The 22632-nt window shown below is 31.3% G+C and overlaps 1 protein-coding gene across 1 annotated transcript; it reads right to left on the bottom strand.

Annotated features, from left to right (window-relative positions):
* Positions 1-1149: 1149 nt before the first annotated feature.
* On the bottom strand, positions 1150-22587 carry LOC127698845 (trifunctional enzyme subunit beta, mitochondrial-like). Its single transcript, XM_052202533.1, has 15 exons — positions 22413-22587; positions 18052-18108; positions 17577-17703; positions 14433-14464; positions 13108-13175; positions 12682-12769; positions 11341-11531; positions 9452-9544; positions 8806-8893; positions 8097-8221; positions 7142-7269; positions 3859-3946; positions 3146-3220; positions 2553-2717; positions 1150-1350 (listed from the first exon to the last, which is right to left on the bottom strand). The coding sequence occupies exons 1-15, from the start codon at positions 22465-22467 to the stop codon at positions 1315-1317; spliced, it is 1416 nt and encodes a 471-aa protein (XP_052058493.1). The 5' UTR covers positions 22468-22587; the 3' UTR covers positions 1150-1314.
* Between the last annotated feature and the right edge of the window lie 45 nt (positions 22588-22632).

Here is a 22632-nt window from a genome sequence, read left to right as displayed (position 1 = left end):
GATTTATCTAATACTCACTAAACAAACTTAAATAAAGTTTTTCAAGTGTACATGCTGTACATAAACAATTTATAAAATGGAGCACATGTCATTTCATTTTGCATTAAATATCTATTATTTGTTCAATTATCTTAAATCACCTAATTAGCAGAGGCCAATCATCAACAGAGGTGATAAAACTGCCAAAGGCTTATTGTATCTGATTATATGTCATTGTCAATTAATTAGTTGTTTAGACAAGCATGTAACAAGTTTACTGGAAATGCTGGTAGACATGTAATTTGATTAAGTTTATAATTTGTTGAAACGGCAAAAGGGTGTTATTTTTTGCTTTGAAGGGCAGAAGGGCAGGGGTAAGGGCACCAAGGGCGGGCAGCCCTTCCATTTAGGGCAGGCGGGAACACTAGTATGGTGATGATGGGCTTGCGAAGGGGAAAAGTGGGTACCTAAATGATGTAATCAACTCCAACAGTTTTCAACCAAGAACCCTGAAACTTCACAGTAAGACTGCATATATGTTGAAGTTGTGCATCTGCCATAGGAATTTGTTCTCATTTTTCCAGACTAGGGGAACTTATATAAAAATAAGAAGATGAGGTGTGATTGCCAATGAGACAACTCTCCACCAGAGACCAAATGACGTAGATTTTAAGAACTAAAGGTCACGGTACGGCCTTCAACAATGAGAAAATTTTATGAAAGAGGGGACAAGTTTTGTGCAATCAACTCCGACAGTTTTCAACCAAGATCCTTGAAACTTTCCAGCGAGATTGCACATATGTTGAAAAAGTGCATCTGCTATTATGGAATTATTTGAGGAAATTTTTCTCATTTTTTCCAGACTTGAACTTGTCTTTTTTCAGCAAAATTGATGAGAGAGTACAAGTTTGGTGTAACCAATTCCTACAGTTTTCATCCCAGATCCCTAAAACTTTATAGGAAGATTGCACATATGTTGAAGTTATGCACCTGCTATAAGGGATTTGTTCGAGGAATTTTTACTTTTCATATTTCAAATATTTTTAAATGTTCAGTATAGAGCATTCTCAATTATTTTAAGAAATATTCTGCGCAACCTGGACATTTTTAAGTCTTTGAAATATTTCTAAGACTGTTGTATTCACTGGCAAATCATAAGAGAAGCACACATTAAATAAATCATTATTTAATAATAACTCTTATCTTAGCAAAACAGAAATACAGATCTGATGAAATAAATATCACAGTGTCCTCATATACAATAATTTACAATTATGACAAATATATCCTTTGAGGATGAATAATGATTATGTCACTAACTGTCTGAATACTACATTATGATGGATATCTTTCTACAAGCATTCCATGACCCTGCAAATAGAAAAGATAAGCAATCATATCTATGTTTGTGGTTTACAGTAATTTTCAGCTGATATTAAGTGTGTAAGATGTGCTGGTCTTAATTGAAACTAATGGTTATCAGCTGATGTCATTAATCTCATATGTATCTACATACAATTAATAAAAACACCAATTAATGCTGTAAGAGCTACTTTTATAGTGCAGCAGTCTTGACATTGCTGTATTGTTTAAAGTGCATGTCTCAATGTTGAAGACCTTGGCCTACATTTTATGCTCGAATGACCTTTATAATTTCTGTTATGGTTCTCTCAGAAACCTATGCCAATGCTGCTGATATATCAACAAATTTTCAATATTTTATTTGCCAGTTACAAAGCAATACATTTCTGTATCAATTAGTAACAGATGCTTCCTTACTTGTTTTGTCACTTTATGTTAAATTTTGCATCTAAATCCATTTCATAAAAATCTTTGACAAAACATGTCCAACAAAATTCAGTAAATTTGGGTGATCTTGATTAACCATATATTTTAAACTGGACTATGGAAACAATTTTGCATTTAGGCCTCCATCTCTGTGAACAATTTTGTCGCTGTAGATTAGTATTATATAATCCCACAGTGGTTTATCAATGACATTTAATGAGTTTTTTAAGCAAAGATTATGAAACATTTGGACTATCCAATTCTACACTTCATGCTTGGTCACTTGTCAAGTGTGTATTAATGTCCAAATGGCAGCTTTTTCTAGAGGTTCTTTTAATGTAGACTCCTTTTAAAAGCACTCGTTTATATTACTGCTGAGAGTTGTGTGAAATAATAAAATCTCATTGTGTTACAATCTCCAAACATGCGGTAAGTTTGCAATTAATGAGCAAGACATGCATGCATCTCTTGTACAAAAATAAAGACATACTGTATATCAGGTCATTTTCTCAATTGTTAAAAGTAATTGATGTCCTGTAATTTATATCTGTAGTTGCAATCATACATATATTTATTGAGAGGTTTAGCTAGCTTTAAAACTAGGTTTAATCCACCATTTTCTACATAAGGAAATGCCTGTACCAAGTCAGGAATATGACAGTTGTTTTCCATTCGTTTGATGTGTTTGAGCTATTGATTTTGCCATTTGATAAGGGAATTTCCGTTTTGAATTTTCCTTGGAGTTCAGTATTTTTGTTATTTTACTTTTTATCCCAATAACTTACAAGACCACCAGCAGCACAAGCTGCAACTAATGCAAACTGTCCATCTTCTTGTTGTAATCTGTGGGCAGCTGTTGTCACCAGTCTCACACCAGTAGCCCCAAATGGATGTCCTATTGATAAAGATCCTCCCCAGTTATTAAATTTTTCCATTGGAGGAACACCAACCTGTAAAGAATATGATTTCAGTCGTAAAAACTTTGGTCTCGGTAAAATAAACATATATAGAATTGATTAAATCCCTAAATCATACGCAAGTGAGTCAATAAACCATAAATCTGCCTAAAATACATAACAAATAAAATCATCTACATACAGTTTTACGTCTTAGATGATGAAAAAATGTACAGCTAAGAATAATATATTGAAGAATGTAGGAGATTGGTACTAAAGTAAATTTATCTTTATTGTTACTAATTCAAAATGTATAGTAATACTGTTACAAGTCACTATGAATGCAATTTCATAAATTTTTCATTACATTTTTCAGCAGATGCTTACCCACCACTAAATGAAAGTATCCTTGAAATGTAAAAATATCTGGTAATTTTGAATGTTTTAAATTTGAAAGACACATATTGAAAAAAACATATCACCTTTGCTGTCCTTCCCATTTGTGTTTTTGCAAAGTAATCTGAGTCCATAGCTTTCAAGTTGGCTAAAATTTGTCCCTGAAATTATAACATTCTGACATGGGTAGATTTATCAAAGCTATATTGTTAATTCTTTGTGGCATACATTCTGTATTGGTCTATATGGTTTAGCTTTTTTATACAACTTTTTGTTACAAAATTCATTACGGTAAGAGTTTTGTATAACCCCTGCAACTCAACTATGACTGCTGCTGTCAGTGTAAAAGTGTAATGTTGACAGCCAAAATACTATTAAATATAAAAATAAGGAGATGTGGTATACATGATTAGACAATGAGACAACTATCCACCAAAGTTCAAATAAAGTGGATGTAAGCAATTATAGGCAACCGTACTAAGTCAATTTAAAAGTAAAACCAGAAAAATGAATAAAAGAAAAAATCAAAATTTAACCCAGGTTGCTTTCTCTTGGTTATGAAGAAGCTTCTGTCTTGTATTTGGCTAAAACTGACTTGACTTAAAGATATCAAATTGAAAATACCAATAGATGACTTAAACATACATCATCTATCATGCCTACATAATATTTCTTTAAAAGCAAACAAACAATTCTTTTGTTTCTTATATTGGATGATTTTGCATATTAATCTTCTACTTTCACATTTCCATTCCTATAATTTAATTATAGTTTATACTATGATGTCATCAAAACTTACGGCAAAAGCTTCATGGTATTCAAATACATCAATGTCTTTCATGGTCAATCCAGCTCTTTCTAAAACTTTTGGTGTTGCATAAGTTGGTCTGAAAAAAGAAGATATTTTTAGTATGAAATGAGGGGTTAAGGTAAGTGAGCTCAGAAAAATAATACAATACCTTCCCCTCTATTGGCTTTAGTTTTATTGAAAAACTATATAACATTTTACAATATCATGATGAATTAAATAAAACTGTAGATTATCTTTCCTGTTAGTTGTGAGAATGGATTTATTGTACTTCCTGCACATCTTCATAGTACACATGTACTACCTTTGTGAAATCCACCTGACATCAAATGAGTTTATAAGTTTACATGACAAATGGACAGAAATTGTTACCTTAACAATTCATTCGAGCATTACAGTAATGGCTACCCAAATAATTTATTAAATTTTTCTCACAATTAAACACAGTATTCTGCCTAACAAAAATAATGCAGAAATTATTTTACACTGCTAAATGAATATTTTTCAAAAATAAAAATGTATATCACTTATTCATAATTACTGTAGCCCTTTTTAAATAAAATGTTCATTATTATTAATTAAATTATTGACTGACACATATCTACTTACAGAAAGACTATTAAGATTATTTTTCAAAACCATGCATCTATATCTAGATGGTGTGATATAGCTATAATGCAAAATAAAATGCTCCGCAGGGCGCAGCTTGATACGACCGCAGAGGTCGAACCCTGAACAGTTGGGGCAAGTATGGACACAACATTCAAGCTTGATAGAGCTTTGCATTTCGATTGTGATTAAATATTTGACACAGCATAGGTTTCTGACACAGAATGAATGTGGTCTAAGAACTTAAAAATTTAAAAATTGGACATTCACCTATTATGGTCCAATATCCAAAATCTAAATACATGGTTAGATTCAGCATATCAAAGAACCCCAAGAATTCAATTTTTGATGAAATCAAAGAAAGTTTAATTTTGGACCCTTTTGACCTCAATGTGGACAAAGTTGATGACGGGGCCCAAAAATCAAAAATCTAAATACATGGTTAGATTCAGCGATATCAAGGAACCCCATATATTCAATTTTTGTTGAAATCAAACAAAGTTTAATTTTGGACCCCGATTTGGACCAACTTGAAAACTGGGCCCATAATCAAAAATATAAATACATGTTTAGATTCAGCATATCAAAGAACCCTAAGAATTCAATTTTTTGTTAAAATCAAACTAAGTTTAATTTTGGACCCTTTGGACCTTAATGTAGACCAATTTGAAAACGGAACCAAAAATTAAGAATCTAAATACACGGTTAGATTCGGCATATCAAAGAACCCCAATAATTCAATTTTTGATGAAATCAAACAAAGTTTAATTTTGGACCCTTTGAACCTCAATGTGGACCAATTTAAAAACGGGGCCCAAAATCCAAAAACTAAATACACGGTTAGATTCAGCATATTAAAGAACCCCAAGAATTCAAGAATAAAACCCCATTGAAATTGGTCAAGAAATAAGCAATTTATAGGAAGTATCTTCTTTTGTACAATACTGTGCAATTAAATATTTCTTGCTATTGCGCAATACTGTACAATTGACAATTTCTTGCTATTGCGCAATATTGTGCTATTGGATATTTCTTGCTATCGTGCAATACCGTGCAATTGAAGATTTCTTGCTATTGCGCAATACTGTGCAATTGAAGATTTCTTGCTATTGTGCAATACTGTGCAATTGAAAATTTCTTGCTATTGCACAATACTTTATATATAATAATTTACACATCCTGTTTGGTGTGTATCTCCTACCATATCATTATTATTTGCTTTTAAATATAAATCAGAAATAACCAACTTAAAATGGAAAATTTTAAAAGAAAAAAACAAGGAAAAAAAGAAAAAAAAAGGAAAAAAAAAAAAAATCCCCCCCCCCAAATTTTTTGAACCCCCTTATGATTCATCACCCCCAAACTCAATCCCAGCCTTTCCTTTGTGGTATGGTACCTTGCAGTACAATTTCAGAGAGATCCATACACTTGAACACAAGTTATTGTCTGGAAACTAGAAAAATGTGTTTTTTGGCCCCTTTTTGGCCCCAAATTCCTAAACGTTTAGGGCAATTATCCCCAAACTCAAACCCAGCTTTCCCTTTGTGATATGGAACCTTGTAGCACAATTTCAGAAAGATCCATACACTTACACACAAGTTATTGTCCTGAAACTAGAAAAATGCTTGTTTTTTGCCCCTTTTTGGCCCCTAATTCCTAAAATATAGAGGCAATTACCCCCATCATCAATCCCAGCCTTCCCTTTGTGGTATGGTACCTTGCAGTACAATTTCAGAGAGATCCATACACTTGAACACAAGTTATTGTCTGGAAACTAGAAAAATGCTTATTTTTGGCCCCTTTTTGGCCCCCAATTCCTAAGCGTTTCGGCAATTATTCCCAAACTCAATTCCAGCTTTCCCTTTGTGATATGGAACCTTGTAGTACAATTTCAGAAAGATCCATACACTTACACACAAGTTATTGTCATGAAACTAGAAAAATTCTTGTTTTTTGCCCCTTTTTTGGCCCCTAATTCCTAAAATTTTGAGGCAATTACCCCCAAAATCAATCCCAGCATTTCTTTTGTGATATGGAACCTTGTGGTACAATGTCAGAGAGATCCATACACTAACACACAAGTTATGTCTGGAAGTTACAAAAATGCTTATTTTTGGCCCCTTTTTCCTTTACTGTTGGTACCATAACCCCCAAAATCAATCCCAACCTTCCTTTTGTGGTATTGAACCTTGTGGTAAAATTTCAAAGAGATTCATTCACTTTAACTAAAGTTAGAGTGCGAAAACCAATGTGTCTTCGGACGACGCCGGACGACGCCAGACGACGACGACGACGCCGCCAACGTCATACCAATATACGACCACAAAATTTTTTTTGCGGTCGTATAAAAAGCAGTAGAAACTATGAAATGTATACATTTGCGTGGGCTGATAAATGGAGTTGAGTAGTTGCCAGACAGGCACACCAATATGCCCATACGACCTATGACTAGGGACAGGTTCTCTTACTGAGATTCACAAATGTTATAACATTTTTTTTACTTAGCTTCAATAGTTAATCATACATGTAGGTACTATTTCTGAAATGTCCTAAAACTTAATTTGTTGACCAGGCCTTTCAAAAAGGTGCTAATGATGCAGAAAACAAAATGTCTTATTTTTTTCCCCATCACTTATTGCGCATAAGACAAAATTCTAAAACTTACCCTAACAATAGCTGGTTCTTTGGGTCTTGTGAGACATATACAAAATCTCTGAGGTAAGCTTTAGGTTTTAATCCCATAGCCAAAGCCTTCTCTTCTGACATAATCAGACAAGCTGATGCACCATCAGTCTAGAAGAAAAATTATAACAAAGCTGACATTTAAAGATTAAATCAGTTCTTAACAAAAACCTTCAAAGAAAGTTGTTCCAACAAATGTTTATGCCCAAAAATGTCTATCAATTTTCCTGATTCTGTGAAAAGCATTACAAGTTTTCTTAAATTAAGGGATTAAGTAAATGGAAATCTCACAGATTTTTATGAAATCTTGCAATCAACTAGAGCACCAATCATCAACATTTTTATATGTTATTTATATACTTACAGACATATATGGCAAAATTTATGTCTAATGAAAGTTCTGTCTGTTTCGTTATTGTCTTTTAAACTTCTATTTCATTGCAAGAGTCACCAAATTTGCTTGTTTCTTAAATATACATGGCAGATCTTTGTACATTGTAAGGTAAATGTAAGCCTGATGTTATAATTCCAAGCAGCAATTTTGTCTGTTTTTAGATACAACACAACTGAATGATTTCCACCACAAAAGAAAGCTGACAGCTCTTAATACATTTTGTATCAACAAATTAGACACTTTGATATCAATAACATAAATATCATTTTTACAGAAGGAACATGAATATTTTATTTCAAACTATTTAACTTTTTCACATCTGAATACGGGTAAATACATTTACTTTTATTTGACTAATTTTCAACAATCATACCTTGAGGAAAAATAAATAAAATTTTCTATATATAGATGGAGTCCCATATGCCATCATTGCATTCAAAATTTCCTAAAAATAGAGATTGCCCACTTACATACCTCTAATTTTAATTGTGTTACTTTTAATTTCATCTGATATGTTAGTAAAATGTCATGAAGAAGTACAAACCAGAAATGATGAATTAGCAGCTGTGATTGTTCCATGAGGTTTAATGAATGCTGGTTTCAGCTTTGCCATTTTTTCATATGATGATGGTCGGATGCCATTGTCTTTGGCCACTGGTTTGCTTACTCCTATGTTAAAATAAAATGTGTGGCTATTATTAACTTTTCAATTTCAACAAGTTCTTAACAATCTGAATCCTGTATTTTTCATCATTTTGTCATCCAGAAAAAGAAATCTTCACATATAGAGTTTTTTTTATGGATCCACAGGAGTTTTCAATTGTAGGATTCATCAACATTTCCATCTTTTAGTATTTTGTTTGTTATTTTTTTTGGGGAAAAAGATGACCAAGTTAAAATGAAAATACAAGAGTGGACTTGCTGAAATGTTTCACCAGTATTATTGATTACAAAAGAATATATACTGAAAGTCTATGAGCCGAAGGTCTTAAATATATATGGTAGAAATGCAATCTTTTTAATATATAACAAGGCAAATATGCATAATTTCATAAAACAGTCTATTTTGATGCATTCCTTCCTGCAGAATTTGATTCCTCAGTTCTGTGCAAAAGTTATATATATTTTTCAAAGATTTATTTCATCAAAATTTGCAAACTGGAGAAATGAGCAATTTTATCAAGCATTCTATACGAAACAAAAGTAAATTAAATATCTGTTGACTTTTTATGCTTTTAAAAATATCGACAAACCTGGTACTTTATAAGTTAGGACATCACTAAGAAATCCTTTCTCTGTAGCCTCTGCTGCAAGAGTATGTGACCTTATAGCAAATTCATCCTAAATTAAAAAAAATTAAAAAAAAAGACATTAAAAAGAAGTAGCAAGGGTCTACCCATTCATCAATAGTACTGACCTATGAATATTTGCAAAATTTAAATGTATTGTAATTTTTTTTACACAATTCAAGTATTTAAACTTGTTAACTGAAAAATCTGATATTGCAGACAGCAATCAATCAAGATCAGTTATGAATCATAACTTAAAAAAAATTCTAAAAGGTAAATGATTTTCAAAGACATATTTACGATGCTGAATATGAATGAATTAGAGACTTGCATGCATATTATTCCCCCTTTATTTTTCATTCTATTGATCACGAAATACACATGAAAGTATGATAAAACAGTCAACCTACATATTTGCAAAATATATCACTAATATAACCTGATAATTTCTTGTTTTAACAGAGTATGACTATTTGAATGAAATAACCTGCTTATGTTCACTTTTTCACAGTGAGATTATTTTCAGCTGATTAGCTTTCTCCTAGATAATTTTTTACAAACAGTATATTTTCAGCTTCTTAGCTATCTTCACAGTGAGTATATGACTAACCTGTTCTTTTCTAGTGACACCAAATGTAGCACAGAGTCTGTCGGCTGAATGACCCATAGACTCACTTGTAGAAAACTCAGCTACAGCAGGTAACTACAAATAATAAGACATTTTTTCATGTATGTTACATACTGATAAGCAAATATTTCAGATGGTGTTAACTCAGTTTATTGTAGTGGTTATAAAAATTTCAAAAATAAAAACCACAAATTTTCCATCTTTTAACAATGTATGCATATATGTAAAACCTTTTACTATACTTTTGACAGAATACACATTTAATGTACTACAAAAGTAAGTAAGTATAAGTAAAAGTTCTTGTCAACAGAATGTAATTGCATTATTATAAAGAGTATAGCACACACTTTAGTCCCTTGATGATCTGAAATTCAAAGGTATCATTGTTCAATAACTGAACCCATATAAATGTACCAGTTTCTGTCAGTAAAGGAAACAAACATCAAAATAGGTGTTGTGACCAAATTCCTTAACCTTGATTCCCTTTCATGGTTACCCTTTTGGAAGTCCTACCCCAAGCGCTATTCCAGAATAAAATGTAAGTGGGGGTTTGAAAGGCACTTTTTTTATGGCCATCACTCAAACAATATAATTGAAATCCATCCCAACCATCCATTTATATTTAAAAATAAATGTGGATTGTGTCCACATGTGGACACAGATGATGCCCCGGCTTGCATATCATATAGTTATAAAGGGACATAACTGAATAACGGTAAAAGTGACGCTACCCAAATTTGAACTTGATCTGAGTTTTGTGGTAATAAGCATTGTGTGTTGAGGCTAACTTAAGTAGAGAACAGAAACTAAAAATTCAGCTATTTTTCTATTTGTAAACACGCATAACTCTAGAACGGTTGTGTATATGTTTTATAACATTTGGTTGAGACAAACTAAAGTTAGAGAACGGAAACAAAAAATTCAGCAATTTTTATGTTTATAAAGGGACATAACTCAAGAATGGTAAAAGTGACGCCACCAAATTTCGTACTTAATCTGTATTATGTAGTAATAAGCATTGTGTATAAGTTTCATAACATTTGGTTGAGGCAAACTTAAGTTAGAGAATGGAAAGGAAAAATTCAGCAATTTTTTTATTTGTAAAGGGGCATAACCCTAGAACGGTAATCAAACAGCTTGTAAACACTGAATGGTAAAGATTGCTTTAATTTATCAGTAGGAAGTAAAATTGAATAATGCATTGTATAAAGCATTGGTTGTAGTTGATTCAACTACTATTATGCACAAAGAAAGATAACTCCAATTTTCAAAGAAGACTTTGAAATATTTTTAGAAATGAAGGGTAAAAATTGCTTTAATTTATCAGTGGAAGGCAAAATTAAACATTGCATTGTACAAAGCATTGATTGTAGTTGATTCAACTATAATCATGTACAAAGGAAGATAACTCCAATTTTAGAAATTGCTTGATATTTAGAAAAAAATGAAAAATTTAGCAATTTTTCCATTTGTAAAGGGCATAACTCTAGAACAGTAAAAGTGACGGCACCAAAATTCAAACTTGATCTGTATATCGTGGTAATAAGCATTGTGTATAAGTTTCATAACATTTGGTTGAGGCAAACTTAAGAGAACGGAAACTAAAAATTCAGCAATTTTTCCATTTGTAAAGGGGCATAACTCTAGAACGGTAAAAGTGACGTCACCAATATTCAAACTTGATCTGTATTTAGTGGTAATAAGCATTGTGTATAAGTTTCATAACATTTGGTTGAGGCAAACTAAAGTAAGAGAACGGAAACCAACTTTGGGACATACGTACGGACAGACGTACGAACGTACAGACGGACAAGGGTAAAACTTAATTTCTTATCATACATTGTCCTTCTGGTAAATGAAAGTACACTTACCTCAGGCGCCCATATGGAAGGTTTAATCATCTGAGAGACAAGACCTAGTTTTGCTGGTAATGTTTTTGCCTTAGGAAAAGACAACATATGCTTTCTCATCTTTCGACTAAATCTTATAGGTACATCAGACATAAATTCAACACCGCCAGCAACCACAGTGTCCACCTGACCGGCTGCAATCATACCAACTCCTACAACAGAAGTAAAATGTACCATTAAAGTGCTTAAATAGAGTCATAAACATTCATTGTTCTGTAGAATTCACTAGAGAACATGATTTTTTAAAGCTTTTAATGCAATTTCTTCAAAACAAATGACTTGAATGATGTAGAAAAATAATTATTATTGTCGATATAAAATTTGATCTAAAAGCAGTATCAAATTAATTCAATACAAGTTTTCATCTTCCAGCAGCATTGTCATATTCATTAAATCAAGTGCTTCTTCAGTACTGGCTTTTATAATGCACTTTATTGCTTTCTAATGTTCTTATACTGACAAAGTGAATAGATGAAGGGTTAAGTACTACTGAAAATCCCTTCATAGTAGCCTTGTCTAAGGTTTATTGCGTATTCTTTTTGTTTATAAGCTTAATAAATAATTGTGTTCATGTTGGTTGGTGATTTACAAATTGTCATCCATCCTAAGTATCTGTTTATTCAATCAACCTAAGGTAAATTACAAGTTATATGGCAAATAAGGTTATCCATCCAGAGGATATTTTTTGCTATTTTTTTTATTATGAAAATTGCAAAAGGATAGGTTTCACAATAATTAAATCTTGCATTTAAAATTTTGAAACCATTTTTTGTATGAAGTGTTTCCTGATATTAAAATAATTACAATAATTAATCCACATTTTTGTCCAAAATTCAATAATAGCAACAATAAATGCACACTAAAATTTCAGAATTTTTACAGTATAAACTTGTCAAGAAATTTCAGTCTTTATGTACATATTTATGTAAATTTTATTTACAATAAATTTGTAACTGTCAACTATGGACACTTACATATCTCTTTCCTGGGAGCAATGTAGGACTATTCCTACATTGTAAGCAAAAGAATCATCCAGTACATGTTATGTTGACTGTCAAAAGTAAAACATTTTATTTTCTACAACAAGTTTACTTTTTTTTTGTTTGGACAAAGCTATATATATAATCTACATAGATATAAGACTTAACAATGCTAATGCAAATGCATACCAAATATCAACAACTTTTCCTTAGAGATTCATGTTAAGACTCTACTAACTATACAAAAGAAAGATAGTAATAATGCTTTAGATATTAAAGATACCGGTACAAGCCTAACAAAATACCTATTGATTGTACATACCTGTAGTTATAGCTTGGTTTGATGAAATGCATGCTTGAGTGACTGTATGAGATGGTATTTTGTCTGAAAAACCAGCACCAAGGGCTGCCTGAAATTAAAGCGATGTATAAAATGGTTTGGAGATTTTCGTCCTTGTTTTTTTGCAATCAGAGCTACATTGTGATTATATGAAATCATCTTCTCCTTCCTATTTTATTTTTCCATATAATGATAAAGTTTTAATTCTGTGGTTATGAATATAGAAGCTCCATAATTTCAGACAAAATAATACGTTAATTTTTTTTCATATTTGGCATTTGATTCTTTTTTATACACTGTTTCATTATTGTGCATTAGTTTTACATGTGTGCTTGAAATGTTTATTAGTACAGGTTTGATAATATTTTATATGACAGGTTACCAAGTATAACATCAATGTTTGCTTACCTCTCTTGCCACATTACTGGTTTTTACTTCTTGTATTACTATTCCATACACAATGTATTCAACTATGTCTACAATATTTAAATTTTTGTTTATTCATAAAATATTAATACACAATTTAAAAAATGTTTTTAAAGCATTTTTCACCATCATAACTTCTGTATGGTAACCTATAAATGTCTGTCTTGTTGAACTACTGTCTCAATGACACTGACAATGTACCATACATGTCTTTTTATTTAAAAAATAAATAATGTGTTTTGTTGTGTATTTTATGCAATTTTCAAGTGTTTGGGAAGCTTGCACATCCTTTTACTACTATCACAGAGTGAATTCCAGGGTTATTACAACTCAAGATTTAAAGCAGCATATTTCATTCACATGTTATATATATAACAGCTATAGCTAGAGGAGGGGATAAGGCATCTGCACAATGCTATATGATGTTGCCATAGAAGTGAGAAGTATAAAGTACAGACTCCATCCCCAGTCAGGGAGGAAGTAAAGAATCAGATCTACTCTGACATTGTTAGGTTGATTTTCTAGGCACTTTATATTTATATATATAAGTTTTGTACCTATATCATGCATGGATAATATTTACTCTACCCTCCAAATTTTGGAACAACAAATCCTATGTCTAATATAAAAAGATAGTTTACAGTTGACTTGACTTTTTCTGCCATAAATATTTCAAAATAACAGAAAATATTAAGGTGGATCATCAGTATATATTTCTTCAGATAGAATTTTCTTATACTTTGTCAAAATGGGGATTTTGCCATTGCTTTTAAAAAAAAATATAATCAAAAACATGGGTCACCGTGCTATTTTTCAAGCTGCAAGTTGTGCAAAATTGCCCAATTTTGCATAGATTATTCATGAAAAAAACATTTTTTTGTGAATAAAAAGAAATTTATGAGATAGAATTTTTGGAATAAAATGAGAAGATATGTTTTATAATCATGATAATATGCTTTAAGAAAATAAAAAGAAAAAAGTGTCTTGTTAAAAAATGACAATTTCATTACCATTCCAGTATAAAATGTTTACTATAAGAGTTATCTCCCCTTATATGGCTAAGTCGAAATATATCGAACAAAAACAAATATTTAGTATTTGTTAAAACAGTCTAAATAATGTAATAAATCACCTTTTTTCTTTTTATTATAAATGAACAGTTTTGCACATTAATCGCCAATCTTTCTAAATATTTGCAGATTTTTATAAAAGCAAAGAACTAAACCGATTGTGTACTACTATTATACAATCCAAGATGGCGGTATACAGTAAATCTATCTTAAATCAAATATAAAGTGTTTACTTACCTTTGTCTACCCCCGACTTTTTAACCAGTCCACTGAAGAAAATAAGATGAAAAATGATAAATCATGAAGACTTCAAAGTGTTTTAAAATGTAATAAAAAAATTCGTAAGGGTTCCACGGAACCCAGTGTTTCGCATACTTTTGCTGTTAGTCACAGGCTCAACAAAAATGGGGAAAAAATTATTAAAAATTTTCCTCTAGATACTATCTTTTGATTGTAAGAAGTTCTGTTCAAGTTTGGTAAAAATCCAAGAAGATTTATGAATCTAATAAATGTTTTAAAAACTTTAACTGCAGACTGTACGTAATGTTAACAGGAATAAAACTAAGTCCATTTATAAGTAATATACAGAAAAACAGGAAATAAATTTTTACAAAATTTCCTTCTAGATACAAGCTTTTGATCATAAACAAGCTTCTGTCCAAGTTTGGTTCAAATCCAGGATAGTTTAAGAAAGTTATTTAAATTTGAAAAACTTTAACCACAGAGTGAATATTTGTGGATGCCGCCGACAGAATGTAGGATCGCTATGTCTCGCTTTTGCGACAAAAGTCGCAGGCTCGACAAAAATGAATCGAGAATGTGTCCATAGGACACAGATAATGTAACATTATAAAGGGACATACCTCAAGAACTGTAAAAGTGACACAACCGAAATTAGAACATGCAGAACTTGATCTGTGCTTTGTGGTAATAAGCATTGTGTATAAGTTTCATAACATTTGGTTGTGGCAAACTAAAGTTAGAAACTGTCTATAAATTGTGATAATTAATTATACTAAATATTAAAATTCATACATATGATATGGTCTTTTTTCAATGTTTATGTGAACTATAAGTTTTGTAAACAAATAAATGATTGGTACATTTATCAAAATATGATGGCCCGAGAACACAGTTATTTCGTAGTGCATTTCTTTTAGACAATAAATTCAAATTAAAAAAATCGCACCTGCTCTATCTCAAAAAGATTTTTACAGTGTAGTGTACTACTATTGATACAAATAATATCAAAATTATAGAAACTTCTACCAGCTCTAACTCAAAATATTGACAATTCTGTGTTAAGGGGGCTACAATTCAGTTTGACAGCTACCGACATTCTAATTTTTGACCTTTTTTAACTGGACCAAATCACTACTTAACATAAAGATTCAGCACCCAAATTTTTTTAACATGTAATTTCATCCCCTTACTTAATATTTCATGCATAAAATATCAAGAAATAAATTGGGAAAGTGTATAAAAAAAAAATGCAAGTTATACACTGTTCACACTAGGGACTATATTCGTAGACAACGAAAACCAAAGGACGATAACTGTGTCCTTGGACCTAATAGGATAGAAAGACTTGACCAATTTTAATAAAACTTTGCATGACTTAAGCTTAGGCAATTTTAAGATAGTTGGCCAAGTTTCATGGCCATAGGATATATATTAAAGAAACTAGGGCCATTTTAATATTGAAATTTGGATGTTTATTTTTGACGTTTAAATCAAATATTTTCAACTGTCAAGATTTTGGCCTAAAAAAATTAAATATTGCAAAAATTTGCTTTTTAAATACTCTTGAATACAATATAATAAGTATTTAAAGCAACGGAACACTCATTTGATTTATCAGATTTATTACAGTTATTCAAAAGTCAAATTTATATGAGCCTGTGCCTGAAAATAGAGATTTTCGAATTAAGGGAAGCCTTACATAAACATGCATTTTTTTCAACCAATTTGAAGTTTTTGAAGGTTTTTAACCATACATTATTCTTCCATATATATTAAATGTACTTTAAATGTAAAGAAAAGTTACAAAAAGCATACCACATGAGTATAAAATGGTCTTAGGCCATGTAAGACTGAGAATTATTTAGAGTCGATTTAGGCCGTAGCCCATATTTACATATAAAAATGCACACAGAGGCTATAAGGAAGTGAAATTTGTTACTTTTTGCTCATTTCTATGCTAAGATGTCATGATACAAGAAGTCTAATTGCAAAAGGACTCTTGAATTCAACTTTTTTTTGCAGACAGTATGGTCTGATGACCAGTTTTTCACTTTTCAATGGAAAACTTGCATGTAGTTTTAGTCTCATTTGGCATATATTTGAACCACTTACTATCCTAAAGAAGAAAATTATGGTAGCATATGAAATGAATAGGGTGTTATGATCATTGTAAAGGTTTTTTTTTACAGATTTAGTGAAATATTTGTGACGGACTACAGATTTTATGTACAAAGCTCTTCACATTTCACATACATCAAACAGGCCGTTTAACCAGGGACATAAATACAAATATTCTGCACATTTTTTCTGTGATAATCTACTTTTCTCTAGATTCCGAGTTCACAAATGGTTAATTAAATTTGATTTAAGCATAGAAACACAAATATCAGGAACATAAAAAGCTGTCAGATAGAAAGTCAGCATGGCTCTTAGGCATAAAATGGAAACTGCTTTAAAATGCTTATTTTAGCCGTATAATGCCAAAATGGGACATTTTAACAGAATTTCTATCAAACAAAGATGTAAATCCTTTACTTTTATTGAGTTTGACAAATTGAAACCAGAAAACCATTCAGGAAAGTTGCCAAAGTACAGAATCTACATTTACGGAATTCATCTCTTAGGCCCGAGAACACAGTTATTTCGTAGTGCATTTCTTTTAGACAATAAATTCAAATTAAAAAAATCGCACCTGCTCTATCTCAAAAAGATTTTTACAGTGTAGTGTACTACTATTGATACAAATAATATCAAAATTATAGAAACTTCTACCAGCTCTAACTCAAAATATTGACAATTCTGTGTTAAGGGGGCTACAATTCAGTTTGACAGCTACCGACATTCTAATTTTTGACCTTTTTTAACTGGACCAAATCACTACTTAACATAAAGATTCAGCACCCAAATTTTTTTAACATGTAATTTCATCCCCTTACTTAATATTTCATGCATAAAATATCAAGAAATAAATTGGGAAAGTGTATCAAAAAAAAATGCAAGTTATACACTGTTCACACTAGGGACTATATTCGTAGACAACGAAAACCAAAGGACGATAACTGTGTCCTTGGACCTGATACACAGTATTTTTTTTGTTTTTATCTCAATACCGGTGAAAACCGACCATGAAATACTTACTGTAATGCTGCTCTAGCAAGGTCATGTGGCATTAAATTTTTATAATCTGTTCCAGACATCAGAAATGGAGTCCTTACTCCTTCAACAAGGACTACATTTTTAACTCCTTGCTTTGACAGAGTCTTTTCTAAAACATAAATGGTAAGTCTATAATTCTAATACAAATATTCAGGCTGCTTAGGTCATTTTTAATACATTTTATTTAAAGAAATTCTTTAACATAATTAATTAAATCAATTAAACATGACTAAAGTATCCTTTTTATTTTGATTGTTATGTCCTTTTAGACCACAAGGTTTATAATACAGACCAGACCCTTATTCTTCTTTTGTCATCTGTTCATTGGGTATTAATTCTAGAAGATAAACTGCAAATATGTACTTCAGTATGAGCTGTGAAATGTAATTGATGCTTAAATTCAAACTTATTTTAAGCAGTCTCATATTTATCATTCTTTATAAAATCTATTACATACCTCTTCTTGGTGCATAAAGACTGTGATTCACAGAAGTGCTCAAACATCTTAAACTAACTGAAAAAAAACAATTTCAGATTTTTTTTATTAACCTTTTGGTCCCTACAGGGACATACATGTCCCTTGTCGGCAAAGCGTGCTAGAGACATATGTGTCCCTCATTAGAATATGACAAAAAATAGTTTTCAAAACAAACTAAATAATACTTACGTATACTAATAAAACATACACATGTATAATAAATATCTTATATTTATCGAATAATGGTATAACTTCATGATAAGAAATATGACATCAAAAATGATGTTTAACAACTTTCTCAAAAATTCTTAACTTAAAGTAAAAGAAAAATACGGGAAATGCTACGACATTCATTCTTAAACTGTCGTAGTCGTAGGGTTAAAGAATTGAATACACTAATTGCGAGTTATTTTTTATGAATGAGTTACACCAGTTGACCTGAGGTCAATCGGTGTAAAGTGCATCCTTGGACAATCAGGTCATACAGTGACGTAATAACTTAAGCATTGTGACATAGGAAATAAACAGGAAAGCGCATAAATTCGAAAGTAGTCTGTGCTTCTTTTTGGTATTTCACTGGGGTGTATTAGTGTTGACCAATGCACCCAAACATTTTCTCTATATAATTTAACTCTTTTCAGCGATCACCTGTCTAACGCAGTAACCTACTTTTCGCATGAAATTGTCATTTCAACTTTTAACAATGGTCATTTTCATGTTTTCACTTTGTTTTTTGAAGTTGCTAAAAAGCATTGAGTAGCTGTTTTTTTTAACGTTGTTGAAATGACCATTTATTTCCTGTTTGTCCGTTGACATACCCCCTTTTTACAAACTTATGTTACGATGGTATGCATTGTACGTTTAAAACAGCTGCACAATAATTTTTGGAACTAAAAATTAAGAAAAACATACCAAAACTATTATTAGTAAGCTGATATATTTATCAAATTTATACATATTTATGTCTTTTAAGAAATTTTTTTTTCTTTTTTTTTTTCGACCGACAGACCTGACTTTTTCACATAAAAAATCTGTAAACCAACAAATTAAAAACCCTGGCCTTATACTCCTTTGAATCCGGGACCGTTCGCCCAAAATCACATTAGCTCCCATTCATGTTCGCCCCCTTTCACGTTCGCACCCTTTTTTTGGTCATGTGTTGAATAATTTTTTAATCTAATTGTGTTTTAGTTAGTGTGTTGCTATACTAAGTTTACTTATTATTGTTTCAAAATAAAGTGATACTCTAAAAACGTAAATAGGTTTCCTTTGTTGTTTTATTTTGACGAAATGATTAATAAATAAAAAATTGTCATGATAAACATGGCAAAGTTCATTCATCTTAGACTTGTAAAAGAAAGGTGGAAGATACCAAATTTAAAGGCTATCAAACTCGTCACAATGATTTTGCCACAACAACGAATAACACAAAACCAGGCCACAAATCACATTTTTTTAGGTGTTCATGGTGTTGCATGTCAGCTATAAGTACCTACAGAGCATTTATTTCCATGTTTAAAGAAGACTGAAGGTACCAACATATATATGTACTTATATATATAATTATATATGCTTATTTGGTGTTGTATTACAGCTATCATTTATGATATAGAGCATTTATTTCCATATGTAAAGAAGCTTGATGGTACACTATGAAGGTAAAGAAAAACTACACTATATTTTGATTTATCTTTATTCATAATGATATCATTAACATTCCAAAAAGTATTCAAAATAATTAATATTTAATCATACAATCATTAAAAAAATGTTTCATTTAACATTTTTAAAAATTGCCGATTTTTTATTCATGAAAATATAAATATTTTGATATATATACATCTAAAAAGCATAAAAAAATTCAACCGGTATTTGAATATAAAAATTGGGTGCAAATGGACCCACGGGGGAGGACCCAAGGGGCAAACGTGTAGGGTGCGAATGGACCCAATACTTACTCCTTTCAGTTTCCATTGAAAACCGTATCATCGACTAATTTCTGACAATTATTTACTATTTCAAATGTTTTCTTCAAATTTAGAGCACAGGAATTTTCCATTTTTTTTGGCTACCGTAGATACTCGCCTAATAGTCGATCCTACTATAAGTCGTGGGCCCTTTTCAGCTCCAAATTCTAAGGATTTAGTCTTGACCCTCGTATAAGTCGGACAAAATTTGGGCATTTTTTTTTCAGCTGACAGTAACTGAACGCCGGTAAAACCAATGCAAATCCAGGAATAATATTCATTTCTGCATTAATGTTTGTTTGGTTTGAATTTAGTTGATGCTCATCATGATAATTTATATTGCTGTTAATAATAAAGATGTATTCATTTCTCTTGTTTTGTTCACTGTTCAAATGTTAGATTAGCCATGTGTTGTTTACGTAATGCATCAATGATTTTGTAGGGTATGACTAACAACCTATTGTTTGAGAAAAGCGAATATAAACCAATATGAACCTGAAAAATTTAAAGTCAATCAACACTTGATGAAAATATTTTTCACAGCATACATAACTCGGTGTTAAATGAGCATGTACACTTCATAATTCTTATTATATTGTGATGATTAAAGGATTAAAAAAATTAAGTGAAGCTAATCAATATATTAAAATAACTAACTCCAACTCATTAGTGTCATCTGTTTACCTATCACTGAAAGTTTTCACACCTTTAGTAAATACAACTCTTTGTCTCTTAATTGGGGTTATCAATGGATTATATTGGCTTGTCAATCAATTTTGTAATTTGTTTACTGAGACACTTTAATGAATAATATTTTGATTTTGGGAATGAATCTTAAAATTATTTTTTGATTATTATATGATTTATAAGCATTGAATTGATATCATGATATCACAATAATGACACAATAACTCCGCTGAAAACATCCTTTCACATATTTGGTACATTATTATCTCCTTTTCATTTTTGGTTCTTGGCTCTTCTTTTGGGTTTATAGGAAAACCATGTGACCATGAAAATCAATACACAAACCGGAAACAGTAGAATTTCAACACGAATTTGCAGAAAATGTTTACCAAAGAACAAATAAAACACAAAGACAGTATTGTAGTCATTTATTTTCAACAAAAACTTTTTATTTATTGATTTATGTAGGTTTGGCAATCAAAAACGTAGTTTTGACCAGGAAATTCTCTCCTGACCACTTTTCTCAAGCTTGGATTTTTCCTCTGGTCGCTAGATCTCGTCTATTAGTCGGTCCCCCTCTCTGGATTATGAATTTTACTCCCAATTTTCCGACTAATAAGCGAGTAGGAACGGTAATTGCATGGACAATAACTCTTATCAATTTGCCCCGACTTAAAGATCGGAGCAAGACTTGAATATTCAGATGGTATTTTAATAATGACTAAGAAATAGACAATTGGTATCGCCATAGCGACGCGACGTAATAAGTTAATGTCCCGAAGGTTTGTGTGTAACATTCTGGAATATTCGAAGATATTACATTCCTCCTTAACTTTGAATTAGAAAATAACTACATAATTGTAAATTAATAATGTGTAAAATAAAGTTTGCATATATGAGTTAAATTATCACAGTCTCTGAAATGTTCACTTATGTTTTTGTAATAAAAGTGTTACGTTTGCTTATGAATGTTTTAATAAAGTTCACATGCTGTCTAATGCACCTGCAATCACATAACATTCTGTCTCGTTTTGGTCTATCGGGTGCTTCTTCTGGTTGGTTTTTCTGATCCTCGTCGCCATTGAAAGATCGGAGCAAGACTTGATTATTCAGATGGTATTTTAATAATGACTAAGAAATATACAATTGGTATCGCCGTAGCGACGTAAGTTAATGTCCCGAAGGTTTGTGAAAACGTTCCCAGAATATTCGAAGATATTACACCAATCAGGCCCAAGTGCGAATTGGGAATTTTTTTCCAGAACCTCATCTAATAGGTTACCTCGCTAGAGAGGTCACTTTTAATACTTCCCATGAGTGACTGCTTAATTCAGGTTTGACTGCAAGTGAAAATTTCCAAAAAAAAAAAAATGAAAAAAAGGGGGTCCATCACATGCGTTTGTGATTAGTCATTGAAATGAGCATGATCAAAATATTTAGCATGAGCAAGTCAGTAATACACTAAGTGTAATGCCTTCAGCTTATGAATTAAAATTGACAGCACTATCTAGTTCGTTCTTTCCGAAGAGTAACTCAGCCTCAGGGAAAAAAATTCTGACAAGTCAGAAAATTGTTTAGCTATATTTTAATCCCGTCTGCAAAGCTTTTAAATTTGAACACTTTTTTGAATTTCTACATCTTATCAACTATACTATTATTGATTGTGCGTTAAGGTCAGCAACCTACAAGGTAAAGCTTGATGTTTCAAGGCGAAAACAGTTCTTCTCATGGAGGCCGCCATGACAGTTAATATTGACCGTTGGACTTCACGTGACCTACAAGAAAATAGTTGATTGTGTCAAAACTTCAATTTGTCACACGAGCTAAAGACTGCTTGTACAAGCAGCTATTTCAAGACATTGCTTTATCTTATCTCTGAAGACTATAAGTTATTTACAAACAATAA

Source organism: Mytilus californianus, unplaced genomic scaffold (genome assembly GCF_021869535.1).
Source record: "Mytilus californianus isolate M0D057914Y unplaced genomic scaffold, xbMytCali1.0.p SCAF_1, whole genome shotgun sequence".
Lineage (NCBI taxonomy): Eukaryota > Metazoa > Mollusca > Bivalvia > Mytilida > Mytilidae > Mytilus > Mytilus californianus.
Note: the sequence above shows the minus strand (reverse complement) of the source record. Positions and strands in the feature narration are given on the sequence as shown.